This window comes from Syngnathus scovelli, chromosome 4 (genome assembly GCF_024217435.2).
Source record: "Syngnathus scovelli strain Florida chromosome 4, RoL_Ssco_1.2, whole genome shotgun sequence".
In the NCBI taxonomy this organism is placed as follows: Eukaryota; Metazoa; Chordata; class Actinopteri; order Syngnathiformes; family Syngnathidae; genus Syngnathus; species Syngnathus scovelli.
In genome coordinates this window covers 11,561,517-11,584,311 of record NC_090850.1, presented here as the reverse complement: position 1 = coordinate 11,584,311, position 22,795 = coordinate 11,561,517, and the positions used below count along the sequence as shown (strand labels likewise).

The window sequence follows — 22,795 nt, the reverse complement described above, 5'->3', positions numbered from 1 at the left end:
GACCCCAACGGTTTTTTTTTTTTGTTTGTTTTTTAATACGCGCACTGCCCCACAGTAAAAAAAGGAAGGCGGGCTGCAAATGGCCTCCGGCCAGTAGTTTGGACACCCCTACGGCGCGACATTAAAACGGATATTCCTCATTCGCCTTCCCGTGTTTTCCCATTATCATTCACTCTCTACCTCCCAAGATTCTGACCCTCAAGCACTTTTCCTTGGAATGCATAGCTGCAATCTAACACTTGTATGCTTTCACACACACATACACATATGTAGTGCGCTCGTATAGAATTCTGTACAAATGCTTTTCTCCTAATGCTTCTGCAAACTCCGGACTCCTCAGGAGCGCGAGCGCCTGCGGCAAGAAAAAAGGGACGAGAAGCGTCTCAACAAAGAGCGGAAGCTGGAGCAACGCAGGCTGGAATTGGAGATAGCCAGAGAGCTGAAGAAGCCCAATGAAGACATGTGCCTGCCTGATCAGAAGGTAGTTAAGATCTTTAGTAATATGTTTACTAATAGCTTTAGTATTATGATTATTTATGTACCATGTTGTTGATGTATTTCTTTCAATGACTGTGGCAAATTTGACTTATGTCATACAAAGACCCTAAATGTCACTCTTGTGACTTGAAATTATTTATTTTCCTAAAGTGAACCAAAATAAGCAACGTGGATTCACAATACGATAAACAAATAAAACCACATGAAAATATTATGATTGTTGCTGTCTTAAGTAGGATAGGATGTTAAATTCTTTGGTTATAGATGTTTTTATCCAAAAATGACTTGTGTAAAAAAAAATATCTCATTCATAATTTGATATAGATAATCATTATGAAGGTATTCTGGAATACAGCATATGCATGGAAAATGAACTTCTTGCTAAATGTTTTTAGAAGACAAAAGAATGGTTTCGATGACACAAAATAAGTGATCGTTTTTATTTGTATGCCATCAAGTGGTTAATGGTAGTACTACCGGTACCTAATATTAAAGGTTGTAACCAAACATATTTGATACAGCTTTGCACTTAATGAGCAAATATTGCTTATTTGAAATTGAAGAAAACGTTCTACCCACATTGTCGTCTTCAGGCTCTCCCTGAGTTCTCCAGAATTCCCGGGCTGATCCTTCCAGGACGTGCAGTGTCCGACTGTTTGATGCTGATGCAGTTCTTGCGCGGATTTGGAAAGGTTTTGGGCCTAGATTTGAATGCTGATGTCCCAACACTGGGTATGCTACAAGAGGGCTTGCTCAATGTGGGTGACAGCATGGGTCAAGTCCAAGACATCCTGGTCAAACTACTCTCTCTGGCAGTCTGTGATCCTGGTTTGCCCCCTGGACAAAAGGTAAGTTAATATAGTATCAACCTTCAGTATTATGTGGGATTCTTTGCATTTCCCCACAATTTTACAACCCGAAGTATGAATGAAAGCTACAAATGAAACATTGTACTTTTGTGCTAGACAAAGACCATGCTGGGGGACCATCTGACGAACGTCGGCATAAACCGGGATAATGTATCTGAGGTGCTGCAGATGTACATGGGGGCTCATTGTGCCAATACCGAATTGGCCCCTCTGGCTCTCAGTCTGAAGACCAAGGCTTTCCAGGCCCACACACCTTCCCAGAAGGCCTCCATCCTGGGATTCCTAGCAAACGAGCTAGCTTGCAGCAAAGTAGTTATCAGGTATCACATGCTTTTAATACCTGCTTGTGTTAATAAATTAAGCGAAACTTGAACACGAGCTTAAAATTGCTCAAGGATACTACGATATGGTTGCAATGGCCGGGGAGACGACACAGTGGTCGCACAGAGCCATGCCGCCCCATGTTAAACGTCACCTTTATCAAGATGGAGCTCGACCAATGACAGATTTTGTGTATAGTCTGTTTATAAAAGCAGCCAATGGGATCTCACAGTATTGTACCCTTTCATTACAGTGAAATTGATAAAAACCTGGATCAGATGGCAAACATGAGGAAGGATAAAATTATCATGGAGGGAAAACTTAAGAAGTAAGTAGTTTGGCTTTACTGAAGAATGTTGTTTAAGTATGGACAATATAACCCTCAAACAATATTTTCCAATCCAGATTGAGAACCATTTATGCCAAACGCACTGGGAAGAGGGAAGCCAGCGTAGGCGTTGAAGACAACCAGTCTCTCGGTACGCCGTCCTCAGCGATCAAACGCAAGAGGAAACTCGGTGGTGACACCGACGACGATGATGAGGATGATGATGACAGTGACGATCCGGCTGACGATGACGAAGATGAGGATGAAGAAGACCTTAAGAAGGTTAAAAAAGTGGAAACATATGATGAGGTAAAAAAAAACACAAAACAATATATAAATGAATTAACAACTTTGGAGAATAGCTGAATTGCGTTCTGTTGTGTCAGGATGAAGTTGACCAAGCCACAAGTGTGGAAGAGCTAGAAAAGCAGATTGAGAAGTTAGCTAAGGTATTGTTACTTTTATTAATTTTCTTAATGGTAATTGGAAAATATATGTTGGTTGTGTAAAGGCAAAATATGAAGTTCTTATTTTGCATCGGGAAATGTTTGTTTGCTCAATTATGAACTTGCAGTACACTTTAAATTAGCAAAGTGAATGTCCAACTGAATGCTCTGTCTTACTGCAGCAACATCACCAGACGAGAAGAAAGCTCTTTGAAATATCCCATTCCCTGCGCTCTATGATGTATGGCCAAGATCGGTACCGCCGTCGATATTGGGTACTTCCCCATTGTGGAGGGGTTTTCATTGAAGCTATGGAGAGTGGAGAAGGTAATTACTGTACATTGAGAGACAATGCTGGTCTGATGGCAGTCTTGTTAGATTTTACTACCATTTCAAGAATTATGTTTCTCTAAATACATTTTCAGGGCTTGTCAGTAGTGTAAAATATGCATTCATCCTTTATATTTTCAACCTTCAAAGTCTTATGTTATTGTCTTCTCTTTCATGCAGCTCCAGAGGAACTAGAGGAGGAGCGACAGAGGCGTAGAAAAGCAGCAGAGGAGGTCAAGGTCAAAGATGAACCTCAGGAGATTGAACTAGAGAAGGACAAACCTGTCTCACATTCTGGCCTCGCACATGGCTTGCAACAACAGAAGGAAGAGGGGAACGAGCACGAAGAGAGGAAGGACTCCCCAATCACCTTCTACCAACAACAAGCTTATGTGTCTCAACTTTGTCCAGGTGCCCCCAGGGAAACAGTAAAGGCGGAAGACCAGGGGAGCCCTCACGTTGGAGAGAATGACAACCGTACGCGTTCTCCTATTGCCACAAATAACGTGATGTCATACTCCCCCTCTCGCAATACCTCTGAGCCCGCAGCGGCAAAAACGGCTGTGATTGTCAGTCAGGACACTTCAAATGTGCCCGGGCCGATCTCCCTCTCCGCCCATTGCCCTCCGGTCCTGCGTGAAAGCCCGGGGAACACTCCTCCGGCCTCTTCCCCAACTCCATCCCAGCAACTCTCCCTCCAGCCCAACGACCAACTGCTTCGGGTTCTGACCGAGAGGAGCGGGCACTGGTTCAGCCTGCTCCCTCGCAACCCCTGCGACCTTTCTTCCCTCACGACGACCCCTCCCGGGGCTCTCGATGCCACTCCCCAGGCGTCCTCCACACCCAGCAAGCCCAGATCTCCTCCAGCGTCACCTGCCCTCCCTCTCACTCCTTCTGCGGCGTCGGCTTCAGTCAGCCCGCACCACCCGGCCGGCCTCCTCACCTACCCTCTCTCAGCACTGCAGGTGAGGTCACTATATATCATTCATTGGCAAAATTGAAGGTTTGCTCGTAAATGGGAACTTCACATTTTATATCTCAAACTTCCGTATAGTTTTTAACTTAATTACAAATATATATCCCATAGTAAGTGAAAATCTGCACTGTCAATACCATATTGAAAACAATTTCCAAATAGTTCCACCCATCCTACACGCATTTAAACTTATTGCAACGCACCTGTTAAACGCATAGTAATTTAAAATACTTGCAGGCATAACATATATAATTGTAAAATTGAGAAAATGTTTGCACTGAACTGCCTTGACTCACTGTGACGATGGCTGCAGGTGTAACTTTAAAAGTGTTGTGTGCTGTGCATACCCCTAGGTGGCAGCACTGCCTCAGAGTAGGGTTGCAAAATTCTGGCATAATAGGTTCACTTTATGTTGGTGATAATCCTGATTAAAAGAAACTGAGGAGTTACCGGGACTTTCTTTGTGTGGGGCTCTAATCTACAATCTTTCTGTTTTTTTCCCAGCCAAAGCCGGGCGTTTCATTACTTGGAGTGTCTTTGGGGAGCTGGCCGAGTGGCATGATAAGTCCCAGCTTGCCTCTGTGCAACAGCCCCAATCCTATGTTGGGTCATTCTGTGGAGGGCAACACGGCAGCGAGCGTGTCCAGCAAGAGTGAATCACCTCTACCTCGTCTTGAGAAAAGTTCATCCATGCCCTCTCCTCCTGCCCTGGAGATTCCAAAATCTCTTGACCACCACACACCCCGACCTATCCCAGAGGGTGAGTCTGACTATATCTGGAAAAAAAAATGATTGAGAGCACCACTGAAAATACTTTTCCAGGTGTCACACCAACACGGGATTAGGAGCAACTTTTCTGTACAGTATATGTAGTTGAGTGAAAAGGAGATGGGTGGTAAACCTGCACTCACTAACACTGATTGTGTTGATCTCTTTTAGACATGTTGAGCGGTTGGTGGCGTATATCTGACGTCGAGGAGCTGCGGGCGCTGGTCGCTGCTCTCCACAGCCGAGGTATCAGGGAGAAAGGCCTCCAGAGGCAGGTGCAGAAATATATCGAGATCATCCCTCAAGTCTGCATTAAACACAGAGATGGTAAGCATCGCATAACAGCACATTGAACACTCCCTTTAAAGTATATTACTAGTGACGTCAGTGTTTTTATTGAAATGCCTTTTTTTTTGTTGCTTTTGTTTTGGGAAACTCATTTGCGATACGATTGTTGTTTGAATTTGAAAGACAATTATTGTTTTGAGTAACAAGCATGGTCAATGAATACGTGCATCTCAAGGCATCACTATATTTAAATAAAAAAAATTAAAGCTGCTAGATTTACGCTAACATCTATTGAACATGTTACGCTAATTATAAACCTGCAAAATTAACTGGATTCATATAATTGCTGTAAAAGTAAACAAAAAGTTTATATCATGGCATTCCATGTTGTTGATGGAAGTCTGCATATATCCATCTAGTGGCCATGATCGAGCTACGGGAACTGGAGGAGAGCCAGGTCAGCGTGGAGTCGGTACGAGGTTGGTGTGTGGAGGAGCAGGCTATGGAGATGGACATAGCCGTGCTCCAGCAGGTGGAGGAACTCGAAAGGAAGGTCACTGCTGCCAGCCTGCAGGTCAAGGTACGTAGCTACGGAAGCATATTGCTGCTCAGCCAAAAAAAAAAACCCGTTCAAGGACATCTTTTAACGCAATAGTTTTCGCATTTTAACGTGATACGTTTGGCTTCTTCAATTGGCAAAACAGGTCACTGGTGAAGCCCTACGTAGTCTTCTTATTTATATCATTAATTAGGACTTGTGGCTTTATTTTTTACTGTGTCACAGATGAGCAGCAGTTATGTAGCAAGTAACTTTGATTTATAATACACAAAAAAAACACGAGTGACCTAATAGGAAATCCTTTTTGTGGTAAAAGCTACATGCTGAAGTAGTGACTAAAAAGAAAAATGTAATAGTTAAAAGCGAAAGTTTTCAAAACCAGCCAGAACTCTTCAACATATGATACGACAATTCTGTCAAATAGCCCACACATGTTTTGGCATGATCGGGTGTTTTTAATACTCAGTAGCAAGTATCCCAATTTCTTCTCCCAGGGCTGGACCCATCCTGACCCCCAGTCCGAGAGGGAAGATCTGGTGTATTACGAGCACAAACCCCTCTCCAAATCGGGCCCCACATCCTCATCGGCAAACGGGGGAGACAAGGACGGCAAGGATCATCCCGAGGAGCGGGGGGAGAAGGGCGGGGTGATGCGTCACCCAGACAACCCTCTGGACATAGCAGTGACCCGTCTGGCCAATCTGGAGCGCAACATCGAGAGAAGGTACCTGAGGAGCCCCTTAGGTACCACCATTCAGATCAGGCTGGATAATGTGGGTACGGTCACTGTCCCTGCCCCCGCACCATCCGCTAGTGCTGACAGGGAAGGGTAGGTCATCTCTCCAACCGAAAGCTACCCCGCTCTCATATTAAGACCCTCTCATCTGTCTGTGTGTGCTTTCCCGTATGACTCCAAAGTTCAGGGTATTGAATGGAGGGCAGCTGGGGACGTCGTTCATATTGCCTCTCACTCATGCACCTGTGCACACTACTGAAATCCTCTCATACATATAGTAATGGGCTCACACAATCCACACAATTGATTTTTTTTATTTTCACTCATTCACGTGTAAAAACTTTAAATACTTATTACTATGCTGAAAAACTCACATATACACTACTGCAACACTCATGCACACATCGGTGATATTGTCACACACCCTGATTTTTTTCCCCCCTCGTGCAAATAATTTTTACACTGAAAAATAGGTTGTAATACTAAAGGTTTCTCCGACACAGTACTTTGTAATACTAAAGGTTTCTCCGACACGGTACTGAAACACTTTCATGCACGCTACCAAAATGCACTCACACACTACTGAAATCATCACGCAGCCACAATTGAAATTCTCCTACTCTCATATAATATACAGAAATATGCATTAGGGTAGTGGGCATAAGAGTGTCACATGTTTGAGAGCACGCAAATTTGTTTACAAAATAATCCTGAACGACGTCCCTGACGACCCCTCATAGTCTGGGTCCTTTCACCGCAGACTGTTGATGGTGGCTTGTCGCTTTTTATTTTCTTCATTAATTTTGTGCATTTTTGTCCCGAGGGGGAGTGGTATTTCCTGTGTTTTCTACAGTCATCTGCATGGTGTTGTGCATCAGTAACTTTGGCTTTGGTCTACTACTCTCCCGCATACACTTACGCAGGTTTCACCCGTTCACTCCTTTTTGCATGAATGTCCCTTGAAGTGACAAAGTCAGTGTAACCTCTTGCCAGTGGTGTCGCACACTCCCCACAATGTTGTTAATGCTTGGCCAGCTGAAGCTCTGTTGTCTTGTTGGTGCCTGGTTGAACTGATATGTTGCCATCTTCTTGTATATTATTCATTGTGCCAAGTATTTGTAGACTGTTGTGTGTGGCGGCTCTCATTGTCGCCATTGCTTATTATCCGCTAACAGTGGCGAAGAGGAGGTGGCCCACGGTATGAAGGTGTGGAGGAAGGCCCTGATCGAAGTGCGCAGTGCCGCCCAGCTAGCCATGTGTATCCAGCAACTACAGAAGTCCATCGCTTGGGAGCGCTCCATCATGAAAGTGGTGAGCAGAAGGACTCTTTTGTTTTATTTATTTTTTATTAAAAACGATATTTGTACTTTGTTACTTCTTATCACCTGCAAGCAAAAGATAAGGATCATGTGCTGCAATAACGTCCATAGCATGCGTCTTTGCTTTAAACGGATGCACTTGTTGTTCAGTACTGTCAGATATGCAGGAAGGGAGACAACGAGGACCTCCTGCTTCTCTGTGACGGCTGTGACAAAGGCTGCCACACTTACTGTCACAAACCCAAAATCACCAGCATCCCTGAGGGAGACTGGTACTGCCCGGCCTGCATAACTAAGGTATCATCCATCCGCCATAACAGCATTCTTCCTCACAATTCAGCCCACCACTGGTGTAGAGCGACTGCTCGTGCCACTATCGACCAGCTTGTCCAACCTCAACCTGCATAGATTGGAACTTTTGAATTGTTAACATTTAGACTTAGACTTAGACTCAACTTTATTAATCCCTTGGGATTATTATTGCCTCACTAGTACTGCTTGTATCAACTGGTGAATAGTTTTGCTTCATTAATAACATATAGTGTTGTCCAAGGAGTATGCCAAAGTTAGTGTGCAGAAATGTCATGCCGTGCTAAATCTCGAGAAAATTGTATCCACTCTATCCAGGCAAGTGGTCCAACTCCCAAAAACAAGAAACCTCCATGCAGGCCAGTCGCATCCAGCGTGGGTGCAAATAAGAAAGGTGGCGAGTCTAAGAAGAATGGGAAGCATGCGGGAAATGGGGACGTGTCTGAGGACGACCCGGCCAGCGCCGGCAGCACGCCCAAGAAAAGCTCAAAAGACAACAGTCGCAATAGGAAAAGTGAGGAGGGCTCAACCGCTCTGCCGGGACCAAATCAGGAGAGTCCCGTATGTGTCAAAAGAGCCAAGACTGCTCGAGACAACAACAGGGACCTGGGTTTATGCAGGTAGTATGGATTCATTCTTGCTACTTTGACTCACTCTTGCTACACTTAGAGCTTGTTCATCATGGCCAACGTCTTAGTATCTTGGTTTTATGATCATTGCTTCTGCTACTCCATAAAGTTTTTGACCAAGATTGGTTTGTGTTATGAGTATAAAATATCTGTTCAATTATATTTTTGAACCCTTCTAATTCCAGTCTTTTTGCACCATACACATCTTGGAAATAACCTTGAAAATGACATTTAATGTATTCATCTTTGTAATAAAGTGTGTATTGACTTGACCAGGGTTCTCCTTGCTGAGCTGGAGCGACATCAAGACGCCTGGCCTTTCCTGACGCCTGTCAACCTCAAGTCAGTTCCTGGCTATAAGAAGGTCATCAAAAAGCCCATGGATTTCTCCACCATACGTGAGAAGCTCGTGAGCAGCCAGTGAGTTTCCCTGTCTTTTAGCACAATTGCCTTCCTGCATTATTCGACAACAGCAGGCTCAGGAATGCCTAATAACTAGACAAGCATTCTTACATGTTATTTCGCACCTCCATACTTTGTTTGTGTTCCCACTCTTTTGTCCTTCCATTTCCTTTACATTTGCCAACTGATTTAAGCCATACAAACTAAAAAATATTCACAAAATTCAGGACATTTTGAACCTGTAGAGAGTATCGGTGGGCAACTCCGTTCCTCGAGGGCCGGTGTCTTGCATCTTTGCTATGTCTCCCTGTTGCAACACACTTGATTCAAAAGATCAGAATTGTTATTGACCTTGCTGATTATCTGACCATTTGAATTAGGTGTTTTGACAAATTTCAACTCATTCAGGACATCTTAGCGTCGAGCTATTCAGCAATCAACTCATTTAATTCTTCAGTTCATGCATTTTGCCCTTGCCTCACACTGTTTTGTGCTTGTCTGATCACAGGTATCAAAACTTGGAGACTTTCATCATTGACGTCAATTTGGTATTTGACAACTGCGAAAAGTTTAACGAGGACAATTCCGACATCGGTCGAGCTGGTCATAACATGAGGAAGTTCTTTGAGAAGCGCTGGACTGAGCTTCTGAAACAAACAAACTAAATTCAAAGTTAACAACAACAACAACATTCTCCTCATCCTCATTAAACAAACCCATTCTACTTTTCATATCGGGGCACCAGGTTTTCATTTCATTCTTGGGGGTAGAATGCGGCTTTGCCAGCAGGAGAGACGGATGCCATCTTGAAATCCGAGTTGTTACACAAACTGCGCTGGATTTATTACAACAGGGATCCAAAACCCCAAAGACTCCCAGAGAAATGGGGTACCGTAGTGCAATACCACTCCCTGTGTCAGAACACTGCACTGAAAGAATCCTCACTGATGTGTCTGCGCTAGAATACTTTCCACTACCTGTAAATATATTTTGGTTTTGTTATTTAATCGTATTATAGTGAATGTATTTAATTTTGTAATAATTATTTATGAAATCAAGGTCCACTTCATTTTCTATGAAAAGGAAGACTCTGTGTAACTGCTTTGAATCGAAAAAGGAATGTGTCTGTGTTCTAATTTTTGTTTTCTTTTTTTTTCTTTCATCACCCAAATATCAAACAATGCCAAGAAAAAAAAGCTGTTTACACTGTTCAGTGCTTTGGGCGTCAGAGGACTGTCTTCAATTTTTCAATTATTCACAGGAACAGCAGAGGGACAGTTCAATTGGTGATTCGTGTGTATATACTGTTTATTAATGTCAATATTTTGTCTTGTTTGAAACAATGTGTACAAATGGTTTAAGAATATTAAGATATTGTTTATGCCTTAGAATGATTGTAGCATTCTATTTTAGTGAACGTGATGACAACATGATAAATATTGTTTGTACAGTATATACATATCCTCTGCAAACACTGTGGTATCCTTAATCTTGGTAGTGCCTACCCTTCCAACAGGGGCATGTAGGGGATGTTATTGTTTTTTGTTTTTGTTTGTTTTTATGACATGTTTTTGTTTTTTTAAATATGATTTTAATCCAACAAGGCCTCCAAAGTTGGACAATGACACAGACATCATTCCTCACCCGTTGAAAAGAAAAAAGGAACAAGCATTGATCGATGCATCCGTGACGCATTTCCTCACCATCTGCCAGAGGACCTAAAGGCCATTTGTAACCACTGTGTTGAACCTTGCTGTGTGTTGTGGCCTGATGGAGGCAGCTAGATTTTTTTGTACCAAGTCAAAAAGTACTTGAAGTTACTTTATTTAAGATAATGTGGAATAAAAGTATCATTCTTTTGTAGGAGCTTTATTTTTCACTAGTGTGTGGCACGGACCTATTAAAAGGATGTTTTTCAACGTAAAATGCTTGGACTGGTTTTCTTTGAGTATCGATGTAATATTCTCACATATCCACATTTGCACATTACTGGAGACTCTCCAAATTTACCCAATCAGACCATTCCAGCAATGATTGCGTCATTTGGGACAACACTTTTTCCTCCCTAATTATTTTCGGTTGCAGTCCCAAATCAAGAGCATTTACAAACAGTTAAGGAGTAATATTGCAGCATTACTTTAACTAAGAAAAAAAAAATATTTGGAGGGCCTTCATCGCATATCTCCCGATCCCAAATGTATTATATACAAAATATGACCATGCAAAACCATGTCATTCGACAACCTTTATTAACGGCAAGCAGTTGTCGGTAATATAATGAAGTAACACTGACTGGAATAAAAACACTGAATATGCATGAGTGCATTTTATAGAAATATTAATGAGGAATTGGATGGCAACTTATGTAACGTCATAATGTGTATGACTGCCAAACCACGGTACATTCAATGCAGTCTGACATCTCAAACAGGGAAACGCGTCAGGTATGTGACGTCGTTTATGACGTCACAGTGAATTGTAAACAGGAAGTAAACGAAACCAACTCTCAAGCCCGGACAAAAACGGTAACGTCAGCGATTTTGTTGCTGTGGTGTTGGGTAAGTAAACATTTTACTCTTTGATAAATACAGGTAGTACCTCTCGTCATTACGTTCTGGAGGCGAACATTTATTGACGTGAATTATGGCACATTATGAATTCGCTTCCGTGGATTCGTTAGCGTGGGGTTTCTTGGCTATGCGATATTTCTGGATTTACTACAATAAATCCATCTATTAGGATTATTTTTGTTTAAGGTTAGGGTTAGTTCGATCGTCTATGGGAAACTGTTTTAGCATTTAATTCATAAGTGACATCTAGTTACAGGTCTATGTAGTAGTACAACATTTGTCCTCGCTGTTAAGACAATTGAACCAACGGCACTCGTAAGAACGAATGTGTCTGCGACCATCAAATATAATACAATGTTTATTTTAAAGTGAACTGAAACACAGGATAGAGTTGTTGAGGAGGAACAATGGGCACAACAGAATTTTATAATGTCTCTAGAAGTGCAATTTCTGGATAAACCATGTCTGAATGCTGAAATGTTTAATAATAAAAAATAAAATGTACTATGTATGTGGAATTCTTTGTAATCACATTGGGAAAAAATCAGTTCTGTCAAGACATGATTATTAAACTTAATCGTATCAGACAGGAATCTCCATGAACCATCATGTTTGCAGATGACATTTTGATCTGTAGTGAGAGTAGGGAGCATGGTGGAGGGAAGTCTAGAGAGGTGGAGGTATGTTCTAGAAAGGAGAGAAATGAAGATTTCCCAAAAGAAAACAGAATACATTCGTGTGAATGAGAGCAATCCAAGCGGAATGGTGAGGCTACAAGGAGTAGAGATCCAGAAGGTAGAGGATTTTAAGTACTTAGGGTCAACAGTCCAGAGCAAAGGAGATTGTGGAAAAGAGGTGAAGAAGCACATCCAAGCAGGGTGGAATAGGTGGAGAAAAGTGTCAGGGGTGATATGTAATTAAAGAGTATCAGTAAAAATGAAGGAAAAGGTGTGCAAGACAGTGGTGAGACCAGCGATGCAGTGGCTCTGGGAAAAAGAGCTGGAGGTGGCAGAGATAAAGAGGAGATTTGTGGATTGGAGTGAATGAGGACATGAAGTTAGTTAGGGTGAGAGAAGAGGATGCACAGGATAGGGTGAGATGGAAACAGATGGTTTGCTGTAGCGACCCCTGAGGGGAAAAGAAGGATGGAAGTGGACTGGAATCAAGTCAACCTCCTGATCACCGGACAACAGTTTAAATTAAAAAGAAAAATCACCCAAATGTTTATGTTTTGATTTTTTTATGGCAGTGTAGGACCATCTCTCCAAATGGTGTCCCTGATTTGCACTTTACAAGACCACCGAGATGATGTCAACTGGTGCGCGTTCTCTGCACAACTGTTAGCCACATGTTCTGGAGACAAGACCGTGAGGGTGTACAACACCCGGGATTTCTCTGAGCTGGCCTTCTCGCCACTGGAAGGACATGGCTACAGTGTCCACTGCTGCTGCTTCAGCCCCTGTGGACAGTTCCTTGCCTCGTGTTCCACGGATGCCACCACCTTGGTGTGGTCCATGGCCACCGGGGACATTGAGGCCGTTCTGCAACATCCTGGCCGCAGCCCCGTTAGGATCTGTGTGCTGTCTCCGGACTCCACCCATCTGATTTCGGGTGCATCTGATGGGTCTTTGGCTCTCTGGGATTTCCCAACCAAACAGCTCCGCAGGTTAGTTAGTATTATGAAACCAAATTTATTGCAAAGGATACATTACAGACCCACCCACGAAAGCTGAAAATCTGTAGTACTGAGAAATGATAGAATTTTTTTTCACAGCTTGCCAACATCACATGACCAAACCTTGTTTTTTTTGTCTAAAACTATATACAATAATCTTATAAGGTTTAATTACTTAAATATTGTGGATTTTCACCAAAGGTGCTTCAAGCGTCCCCTGTTAAAAATGTGAATTCATGATAAATAGTGTGCAAGGGGTCTAAAAGCGTCTACTGTTTGTAAAGGACCAGCTGCGTGAGTGACACATCAATAGTGGCGTGCTCGTTCAGCCCATGCGGCCAGATGTTTGTCACCGGCTCCACCTACGGGCACCTCCGCGTGTGGGATTTGGATATGAACCAGCTCCACGCCGAAAAGAACGCTCACGACCTCGGAGTCACCTGCTGCGCCTTCGCTCCCAACATCCTCAGTGGTCAGACAAACTTGTTGTCATTTTATTTCATTTACATATATACAAGATGTCGCCCTCAGAAGATTGTAATTGAGACACAGAGAATGGCTTAGGTCAGCTCGGTGAACCACAACGTATTCATTGACCTTCCATTTCTGATTGTTTGTCTTGCAGACAGTCAAGTTGTACAGTTCCACTTGGCGTCATGTGGACAAGACAGTCATGTAAAGATATGGGCCCTGAACAAGCTGAGTTCTGGAGGTAAACCACAGCGGAAAAATGCCCAAAACACACTCGAGGTCTCACCGGGATTCTTTGCCATTCAGGACCTTTCTCTCTTTTGTAGCCTTTAAGATGCAACTTCTGCATACATTGACTGGCCAGTCAGCTCCAGTCCTCACATGTGCATACTCCTCAGATGGACAACTGCTTGTCTCAGGGTAGGAAGGAGGGTGGAGAATTTGTTACATTTTGTGGCCCAACAGTATGGTCATCCTTTTGAGAAGTCACAATGACAATGGAATTTATTATCTCCAGGCTAGTTGAATCATTTACACCAGATGACGTCACAAGATAAATAGAATGACTTTGAAGGATATGACCACTGGAGGGTGACATGGATCAATTTATTACTGAACGTCTGAAACTCACTCAACATTTTTGTTTTAATTCCACAGCTCTGTGGACAAAACAGTGACAGTGTATGACGCAGTGAGTTCCATGCTCAAGTTGATTAGTATGAGGTGCCGAATAGGCTGAAAATAACAATTCCTTCTCATACTCGCAACTCACCACTCGCCCAAAAAGTCACTTAAGAAACTCCCCAAAAATCCAAGGCTCAAAATAGTTTTTTTGTCTTTGTGAAGCAATTTTGATAATCAGTGACTTTGTTTGAGAGCAAATTTTTCAATTTTTATTTACTGTAATGTAATGTTGAGATAATTTATTGTGCAGACCTCAAAAGTCATATTTATTTATTTTAGGCATGAGAAGCAAAGGTTATATTTTGCATGTTCAACACCTCATACATTATGGTGACTCTTATATATCCTTATATTTATTAATACGCATTGTTTTTCTTTTTGACTTTGTAGAAAAATGCTGTGTTGCTTTACACATTGAATCAGCATGAGAGGTGGGTCGTTGAGATGCAAAGCTTATACAGTAGATTTGATCACACAAATCAAATTCCAATCAAATTTGTATTCCACTTATATTGTCTGTCTTGTTTTGGTCCAGCCATGAGTGAATTGTGGATAGCGTGACTGTCCTGTAATATCCATCAAGCCTACTTGTGCCAACTCTGATCTTGTTGTCTTCCATACTCCAATGGAAAATTAGAACATTAATTATTTCACAAAAATCACTGCACAAATGAAAATGTTGTAAAATGGGTAAATATTCACATATATAAATAATATAACATATAGTTTTACCAATAATGTGCAAAGCAAGTTCCAAATGTCATTCATTGCACAATAGCCTTTAGACCACGTTGCTTAGCATTCAGTACTAACATTTTTTGCACTACGTGAAGAAAGCCAATATGTATATTTATTTTGCTGGTTGCTGAGGAGCAATGACGATCATCCTCTGCCGCAGGTACGTGACTGCGTGTTCTTTCTCGCCAACCTCACCACTAATAGCCACAGGATCCATGGACAAGACGGTGAACATCTGGAAAGTGGAAGATGGATGCAGTGGTCATGGTTAGAGCAACACAAACTCCTTATCATGATTTTTGTTTTGTTTTCATTGTCGTCTCTCTGTCTTTTTCATACCTGCTTTGCTGCATCACAGCTGGGAAATCATTGCCTGGTAAGCTTTATACTCACATTTGTTCCATTTTACTATTCCCATTGGTCTATTGTCTTGATTTTATACCATTTGACACTCTTAGCATGCTGAGAGAATCTTGATCCAATTATATTTTCACCACGCTTTGTCTTATGTCCTATTATTAGTAATTTATCTTAAACATGCTCTCTCTTCCAGAAGAGTTCACTGTGACCACGTGCCAAGGTAAGCTGTTACCTGTGTTCCACCAGTGTTGAGAGTGGGGAACCTTATCTTTGCAACAAAGTGAAGCACATGGCAACACGTGTGAAGTGTCGAAGGTCAATTCACATTGTGCAATTCACACTAGTTCTAGCAGCTAGGAGCTGTCAATGCATGAGCCCCTATATTCATACTTTGGGTATGTCAGGTTCAGAAAAGAGAAAACCCTGCCACAACCTCAGTTACCTGCCCGTTGAGTCGAAGCAGGTAAACTGTGGCAGGGTTTTTACTTTCTGGGACCTGAATTTTCCATCTCTGCCCATTGTAGTATTATTATATTTCTATTGTTTAATAAAATCCTTGTCCTTGGGAATCACTTGCAAAAAATTGATCCTCAGATATGTTTCTCCTCAAAGGAATGAGCAAATTAATTAGTAAAATTGCTCTTGAAATGAAAAGTTATTTCAAGCCTTGCAATTATCTACAGGTATATCTTGTCCGCGTCGGGCCGAAACCTCCTCTACAATTTAGTAGATGTCATGTACTGTATTATAACAAATCTATACTATTGCTCAGTGACTTAGTGAGTTTAAGTGTGTTTTAATGAGTTTAAATGTGTTTACAGTGTGCGGTAAGGGTAAAATTATATATTTAAAAACATGATACGGTCTGTCATTCTGGGGTTGGTGGTTGGATCTGGACTGTCTCCCGTATGATAAGTACGTATGTGTTCACTAATTTAAAATAAAAAAATAACACAATTAGTAAAGGCTTTTTTCTGTTGCATGACTGTGCACCAGTGTACAAAGCAAGGTCCATAAAGATGCCTGCTCCACAATTCTCCCCAATGGCTTTGTCTACGTATATTGTACATTCAGTGTACGAGTTAGTGCATGTCAGCTTTTGATCTGCCTGCACTTTTATCCTTTGTCAACGAAAATGTCAATGAAAGCTCTCAGGGTGAATCTATAATGTAGCCGGCAGGGCTCCAAGATAACATTTGTGCCTTTTAAATAAAAGGAGGGGGGCTGCGACAAACTCAACTGTCACTCTGCTTTGTCCTTCCAGCATCGACATCGGCAGGTCGATCCAAGATGCTGGTCAGTGATTGGTCAGAGGAGGATGTGTCTGTGTGGCTGTTGGAGGAAGGGCTGGAGGCATTGGTGGACACGTTCAGGGCCAACAACATTGACGGGATTGAGCTGCTGGCTCTCACCAAAGAGACACTGCTGGCAGAACTGCGCATAGGTGGGAACTGCTCGCTGCAACTCTCGAAACGGTGGTATTACTATGAGACCCAGTGGAAGGCAATAGCAGCACTCGTGAGGTCTCATCATTCTACTAGTGTGCTGAATTGTCTTATGAAGACAAGCACCGTACTAGGACAGCATTGACATAATTGGGAGACTAAAACGTGCAGTAGTTGACAACTACCCTATCCGCTATTATTATTATTGACACTATCAAGTTGTGATTCGCTAGAGAGTACACTGAAAAATCTTTTGTCTCATTGGCTTGGTTGGATGTGTTAAACAAAGATACCATTTGAAGAAGTGAAAATTACGCCTGTTGACCACATTTTAATCACGTGCAATCAAAATGTAAGTACTTTTTTTCAGTATAGTAAGTCACAAGTGTTATGCAGGTGTCAAGTAGTGTAGTTTTGGCATAGAAGAATTAATCAGGAAATAAATCAGAATTGACAATGGATAACTTCCCATCGCACACTCCATGGGAATGATTGTATGAGTGCACTTTATGCGTGGGGAAGAAGTTCAACTGAATAAAAGCTCTTTCAGCGTTCCTTACTGAATATAACACAGAGTGCATGCAAGCACACTGTACCAGCAAGATTATCAGGGTCTGTATAAAATGACTGGCTTCATGATTCTCCAGTGTTTTTTAATCATAAAATGCTGTCCCTTTTTATTAAGCACACTTACAAACAGGACTGACTGCTTGATATTTCACTGACTTGGACAGATAGTCAGCAGTTGTGCTTCCATCCATATTGACTCACTCACAAGCTGAAAACACGCAGGGAGCAAATGTTCCAAATCTTAATTCTGAATTAAGTCAGCTGTCACTCCATGTTGTTCCACTTCCCATTTAATAAGAGTACAGTGATTATGACTGTGTGTGTGTGTGTGTGTGTCTGTATGTGTGTGCAGAATCAGTGGGACTACGCGGCAAAGTCCTCCGGAAGGTTGAGGAGCTGAAGAATGCGTTGGTGTGTTCAGGAGTTCCTGATGAGTTCTTGTGTCCAATCACCAGGGAGTTGATGAGAGACCCAGTCCTTGCTGCTGGTGAGGCACAGGTCCAACGGGTGGGACTTTCCACTGAATTGTTGGAAAGTTTACATGGGAATTTAAGATAAGGAAAGCACTGTGGTATACATATATTCTTTGTATGGCATTTGCAAATTCACCTATTTGAAGATTATTTTGAGGGGGGCAGATCCATATTTTTCCTTTTTGTCTTGGCAATTAATATGGCAGCCTCAATTTACAGAATTTTTACATCTTATGTTTTCAAAATTAGGGACTCTGGGAACCGTGAGAATGATTGTAAATTTATGCTAATTACCAGTATTTGCAATTACTTGTATTTAAATTAAAAAAATAAATTTTCATACTTAAATATATATATATATAAAAAATAATTACCCATGCAAATTTGCTTTCATTTGACTCAAGTGGCGACGTAACTGAAACTCACTGGCAACTTGAATTTGAGCTCCCAGCGTTATGAAAAAACTAAATTCAATCAAGGGACTGCTCAAATCGGAAACCCATAAATCCCGATACGGCTGTGCTTGGGTGAAATGTGGTTATTTTAGTCAATAATTTGCAAAAAAATATTTTCCCTACCTATATTTACATTCCCTAACCTTCAGTTTTGTAAATCCCTGTTTCATACACAGTTTATAGTCATCAATTCCCATGGAGAGTTTCTGAAAATTGTTCTAACATTGCAAACCTACATGTGACACAAACGTTGGCAAGTCTCGATGATGTTGGTGTTCTGAGTCAGTGATGTTTGTCCAACACTTATCCAATGTACTTTGCACATGCCCATAGATGGCTACTCGTATGAGAGGGAGGCCATCACGATGTGGATCAACACCAAGAACCGCTCCAGCCCCATGACCAACCTGCCCTTACTCACAACTTTGCTTACACCGAATCACACGTTGAAGATGGCCATTGCTCGGTGGAGGGCGAGCCACTAAGCAGCAGCACCGCATCGTTTCAGGTACACAAGTAGAAGTACATGATGTTGCACCTTCTTCATGGGCAACTTCACTTCATTAGTGTCAAGTTGTTCCATGTGGGCAGAGTTGAATGTGCTCTTATAGCTCATTCATTTGAGTGCAATCATAATCATGCAGTTAGGCCGGCTGCAGAATAAACTACACGTTAACAGAACTTGACAATACAAGATGACATTTTACACTCTTAATCATCACATTCTCCTCAATTATTTCAATATTTTAAAATGTGAGTAGCTTTCAGTCACATGTAGAATTAGTCTTAAGTGGGAAGTGGGTTAACTAGTTAAAGATTATTATTAATAAATTAAAACAATATTTAATATTATATAGTATATATATATATATATATATATATATATATATAGATATAGATATATAGATATATATAGATATAGATATAGATATATAGATATATATAGATATTTAAATATTTATAAAATTAATTATTGTAATTAATTGGAAGGACTTATGTGTACTGTTACTTTAGATAAGTATGACTCAGAAAAGAGTAAAAAGTACTGTATTGGTCACAGTTTCATGTAACTTAATTAAATGCTGCAGTTAATTAAGACACACATTCAACAAATACATTTAAACACACCTAATTGCTAATGATTGATGTCTTGCCTTATAAATTCAGTTTGGTATTGCATGCTGCAATGAATCCTGAGATTTTTTTTCTCCACAAGAACTGCTGTCAGTCGAAGTATGCAAAGTACAATGAGTTTCCCATCCCTGATCTAGATTACTAGTTTTAGTAGTAATCTATGTGAGAATTATTGGAAACAGCTCTCAATTTATTGCCGCCACCTTCTATACCTCTGCAAATTAAATCCACAAGAATAGACATCTTGTTTAAAATATTTTGTATTTTATTAATGTAGCCATTATTTGTTCTCCTTACACATTGCATGAGGACAATTTACACACCCAGCATTCATAAATGGACATTCTTTTATTTTATATCTATACATTTCAATGTTTATTTTCTCTTAATCCAAATACACCCTGTAAAGCATAAATAATAAACTACAGTCATCTTTGTTCTTTTATTGTACCACATTAATTGTGGCCACATTTTGTATTCATAGCATGAAAAGTGTATATGACAACTATAGACATAATTGTAATGCCTATTGTGTATTTTTAATTCTTGACTGCCTGTATTCAATAAAACCAGTAAACACTTCATAAGTCATCTGCTATGCAAAAATAAAAGCCATATACTGTAAATATTGAAGCAACCAACATTGACAAGGATGTTCTAACGTTGTCATGTTTTATGTGTTTATGAAAAAAAATCTGATGTCGTTAGAAAGCTGTAATGTTGACAAAGCCATTTACAAGTAAATATATCATCTTCAAATATAGTGTATATGATACAAATATAAATGTTTTTTTTAAAAGACACAATCAGAATGGTCTTATCCTACCTAGCATGGGGTTTATTATTATGATTCATGCACAAGACGTTCTCAAACTTGAATGTTTGATATAGGACGATTCATCATGACATCACACATGTACTTCCGGGTGGCGAATGAAACTTTCTCTTTAAAAACCAACGTACAGAGGAATGTTGCGATACGACTTCAATTTATTCCGTGATCACACTCGTATCATCTAGTCTCATTTAAATGAATAAAAATGCAATTTATCAGTTGCACTGCACTGAGCTGAAGCCGACCATCAAATATTTCTTTGGTAAGCCTTTCACAATAAAAAATGTTTTTGCGGATGATCTATTTACCCGAAACGATCAGGATAAACAATAGTTTTGGTTGTTTTTGTTTTTTAAATGCATCTGATATACTTATGATGTTAGAGCAAAAATAATGAAAGAACATCCTTTCTAATGGTAATTATATTTAGTCAGTCGTACATCGCTCATTTCATACAAATGGTTTTAGATTACAGAGAGTAAAGGCCGTTTATGACATCCGTTTGCCAAATTCTGCTCATCCACAAGTTTAGTTGGATTGCAATTATTTTTCCAAATTGAAAAAAAATCCAAAACTCCTAGGCTAAAGCTGTCAGCGCAACCCCAAGCTCAATGGGTTTTTGTCATCAGTTGGATTCTGCCACCCGGAAGTATCTTGGCGCCTACTATCTATAAATATCCCAGTTGGTATATCAGGACTACTGTTCAGATAATGTGCTAGTTCTTTAAAAACCCTACTTAAGGTATGTGTGATTTTCTTTAACACACTATGCGCTAGCTGTAAACATGTAAGCAGAAGCAGACCACTGGTTGATTCTCGATTGTAAATGCAACGCTGCAGCAGAAGTCATCACACAGGCTTGCATTGGAGCTACCTTGTATGGGACTTTGTGTTCTTTTGGGCTTTGATCAATTATTCAGACATTGGACTCGATAAAGGAGCGTTTGGGCTTCATGGGCGCCATATGCAGCGTTGGGTTGTCTCTGGTCAGACTCGCTTGCCTGTTCCTCCCCTCGGGAAAACGTAGGTGGGACGACATGGCGGCTCTTGCCTCTCGTTGGTGGAGCCGCTCTCCCTGGTCCCGACTCTGTTGGCAGCTGCCGTGACTTCCAGAGAGCGGTTCCTGGAAGGAAGAGCGCTTGTAGTCATTGTTCAAGCCCTGGAACTCCATGACTGACATGTTGAAACTTTCCACGCCCCCTCCTCCTTGCCCCTGTCGGCCAAAACTGGAGGTCTGCTGGCTCTGGACGCGCACCGCTTTGTCCATAACCCCCATGAAGGGTCGTGGCTTCATCTCGCCTTTAGACTTGAAGCTGCCGCTGCTCTTGAGGGGACAAGGGGGGTCTAGCATCTGCTGTTTGCCGTTGTCTGACTGGTTCCCACTGGACGCCTGACTGGAGCTCGAACCCCTGGACCCTGTTGTTCCTGCTCCACCAGCCTCCCTCCTGACTTCCACAACCGAGCCCAGAGCAAGTGCCAGGCTATCCAGAGCCACTGAGTGTGCAGAAAGTCTGTCGGAACCCCTGGAGAAGCTGGACGAGCGGGGCTGGTACATTTGAAGAGGACCCGGCGGGGAGGAACTGCTCGGGGACATGGGATGGTAGTGTTCAGTGGGGCTGAGCCCGGAATGTTCCGTTTCGAGGGCCAGTGCAGGAACAGGCCTCAGAGAGGTGGAGATGTGTCTTCCTGGCAAAGGACTGGAGGGTCCACAGAGAGATAGAGGTCTGCCACCCACTCTAGCCCCTGGTTGCAGGGAGTGGCAGTGGTGATGAGTCCTCCCGCTCTGGTTTTGACTTTGCTTGTGGACAGCGAGAAGCGGGTCAGGCAGATCCGTAAAGAGCGGATTCTGAATGTACTCCTCTTGGGGAAAACACACCATCTGATCAGCTAACCCAAAGGCCACACCACCAGGGAGAGTTCTGTTTGGACCATATGGATTTAGAGGCCAACATTCTGAGCCTTTTCCACATTGCAGGCTCAGCTCCTCCTCTTCTTCCTCTTCCTCTTCTTGCTGTAGCTCAGAGTGCTCTTCTGGGATTGGCCTTTCAAGACTTCCCTGTGAACACACGTCTGCCTCGTCCTCAGGGGTGTGACAGTGGTGACTGTGAGGGTCCCAGCTCTGTGACGTGTTGCTGCCACTGGATATCCTCTGATGATGCGCGCACTCCTCCTCCACCCGTAGCAGCAGGCGACGGATCTCTCGGTTGGTTGGGCAGAGTCGTGCGGCTTCATGGAGGTCTGCCAGTGCCTCGGAAAATTGCCTGGGGAACATATTTAAATATGTAGTAAAACTACGCTGTACCTCGGTTTACCATTCACACCCATGTGTTCTGATAACATTTATAATTCTCCTAAAGTCAATGGTAATTTCTATCAGCCCTAGTCTGATAACATTATATGTTATCATTAGGCTCTTGGACTTTGAGACAAAATTATATGATTTAGCTGAACAGCTTGGTGTTTAAATGTAATGCGTCAGTTTTACAGTCAATGTACCTGCTACTCCTCTTGGCACGTGCTCTGGCATAATAGGCCTCATAGGACCTGGGCTTCAGTTCCAGAGCTTTAGTTGCAAAGTCCTCAGCGATGCCAAAGTCCTGAGGTTTC

General features: G+C 41.8%; 3 protein-coding genes across 19 annotated transcripts in view; 2 read left to right on the top strand and 1 right to left on the bottom strand.

The window, feature by feature from the left end:
- baz2ba (bromodomain adjacent to zinc finger domain, 2Ba) overlaps window positions 1-10,704 on the top strand; it is a 76,592-nt gene extending 65,888 nt beyond the window's left edge. For 9 of the 14 annotated variants that reach the window (XM_049718215.2, XM_049718224.2, XM_049718223.2 and 6 more), the window contains 17 exons: window positions 341-481; window positions 1,092-1,346; window positions 1,464-1,687; window positions 1,942-2,016; window positions 2,094-2,325; window positions 2,403-2,465; window positions 2,645-2,789; window positions 2,973-3,757; window positions 4,273-4,528; window positions 4,708-4,863; window positions 5,244-5,404; window positions 5,878-6,212; window positions 7,295-7,430; window positions 7,589-7,735; window positions 8,066-8,367; window positions 8,653-8,796; window positions 9,287-10,704. In XM_049718215.2, coding sequence (XP_049574172.1) covers window positions 341-481; window positions 1,092-1,346; window positions 1,464-1,687; window positions 1,942-2,016; window positions 2,094-2,325; window positions 2,403-2,465; window positions 2,645-2,789; window positions 2,973-3,757; window positions 4,273-4,528; window positions 4,708-4,863; window positions 5,244-5,404; window positions 5,878-6,212; window positions 7,295-7,430; window positions 7,589-7,735; window positions 8,066-8,367; window positions 8,653-8,796; window positions 9,287-9,443 — 3,714 coding nt within the window. In that variant the 3' untranslated portion in view covers window positions 9,444-10,704. The remainder of the gene's footprint in view (window positions 1-340; window positions 482-1,091; window positions 1,347-1,463; window positions 1,688-1,941; window positions 2,017-2,093; window positions 2,326-2,402; window positions 2,466-2,644; window positions 2,790-2,972; window positions 3,758-4,272; window positions 4,529-4,707; window positions 4,864-5,243; window positions 5,405-5,877; window positions 6,213-7,294; window positions 7,431-7,588; window positions 7,736-8,065; window positions 8,368-8,652; window positions 8,797-9,286) is intronic. The other 5 variants (XM_049718226.2, XM_049718229.2, XM_049718222.2 and 2 more) reach the window with 1 other exon arrangement.
- Window positions 10,705-11,179: 475 nt separating this feature from the next.
- On the top strand, window positions 11,180-19,994 carry wdsub1 (WD repeat, sterile alpha motif and U-box domain containing 1). 3 transcript variants are annotated; one of them, XM_049718254.2, is made up of 13 exons: window positions 11,180-11,336; window positions 12,598-13,014; window positions 13,308-13,495; window positions 13,649-13,735; window positions 13,821-13,914; window positions 14,152-14,185; window positions 14,569-14,609; window positions 15,077-15,183; window positions 15,275-15,292; window positions 15,473-15,496; window positions 16,541-16,720; window positions 17,644-17,778; window positions 18,553-19,994. In XM_049718254.2, exons 2-13 carry the CDS (start codon window positions 12,617-12,619, stop codon window positions 18,702-18,704), a joined length of 1,458 nt encoding a protein of 485 aa, XP_049574211.1. In that variant the 5' UTR covers window positions 11,180-11,336; window positions 12,598-12,616; the 3' UTR covers window positions 18,705-19,994. The 3 variants fall into 3 exon arrangements, with proteins under 3 accessions (XP_049574211.1, XP_049574209.1, XP_049574210.1); XM_049718252.2 differs by having other exon boundaries at window positions 15,470-15,496; XM_049718253.2 differs by having other exon boundaries at window positions 11,236-11,336; window positions 12,603-13,014; window positions 15,470-15,496.
- Window positions 19,683-22,795, bottom strand: part of LOC125967283 (protein TANC1) — a 34,440-nt gene continuing 31,327 nt past the window's right edge. For both annotated transcript variants that reach the window (XM_049718230.2, XM_049718231.2), the window contains exons 28-29: window positions 22,685-22,785; window positions 19,683-22,449 (exon numbers count right to left, since the gene is read on the bottom strand). In XM_049718230.2, coding sequence (XP_049574187.1) covers window positions 21,105-22,449; window positions 22,685-22,785 — 1,446 coding nt within the window. In that variant the 3' untranslated portion in view covers window positions 19,683-21,104. The remainder of the gene's footprint in view (window positions 22,450-22,684; window positions 22,786-22,795) is intronic.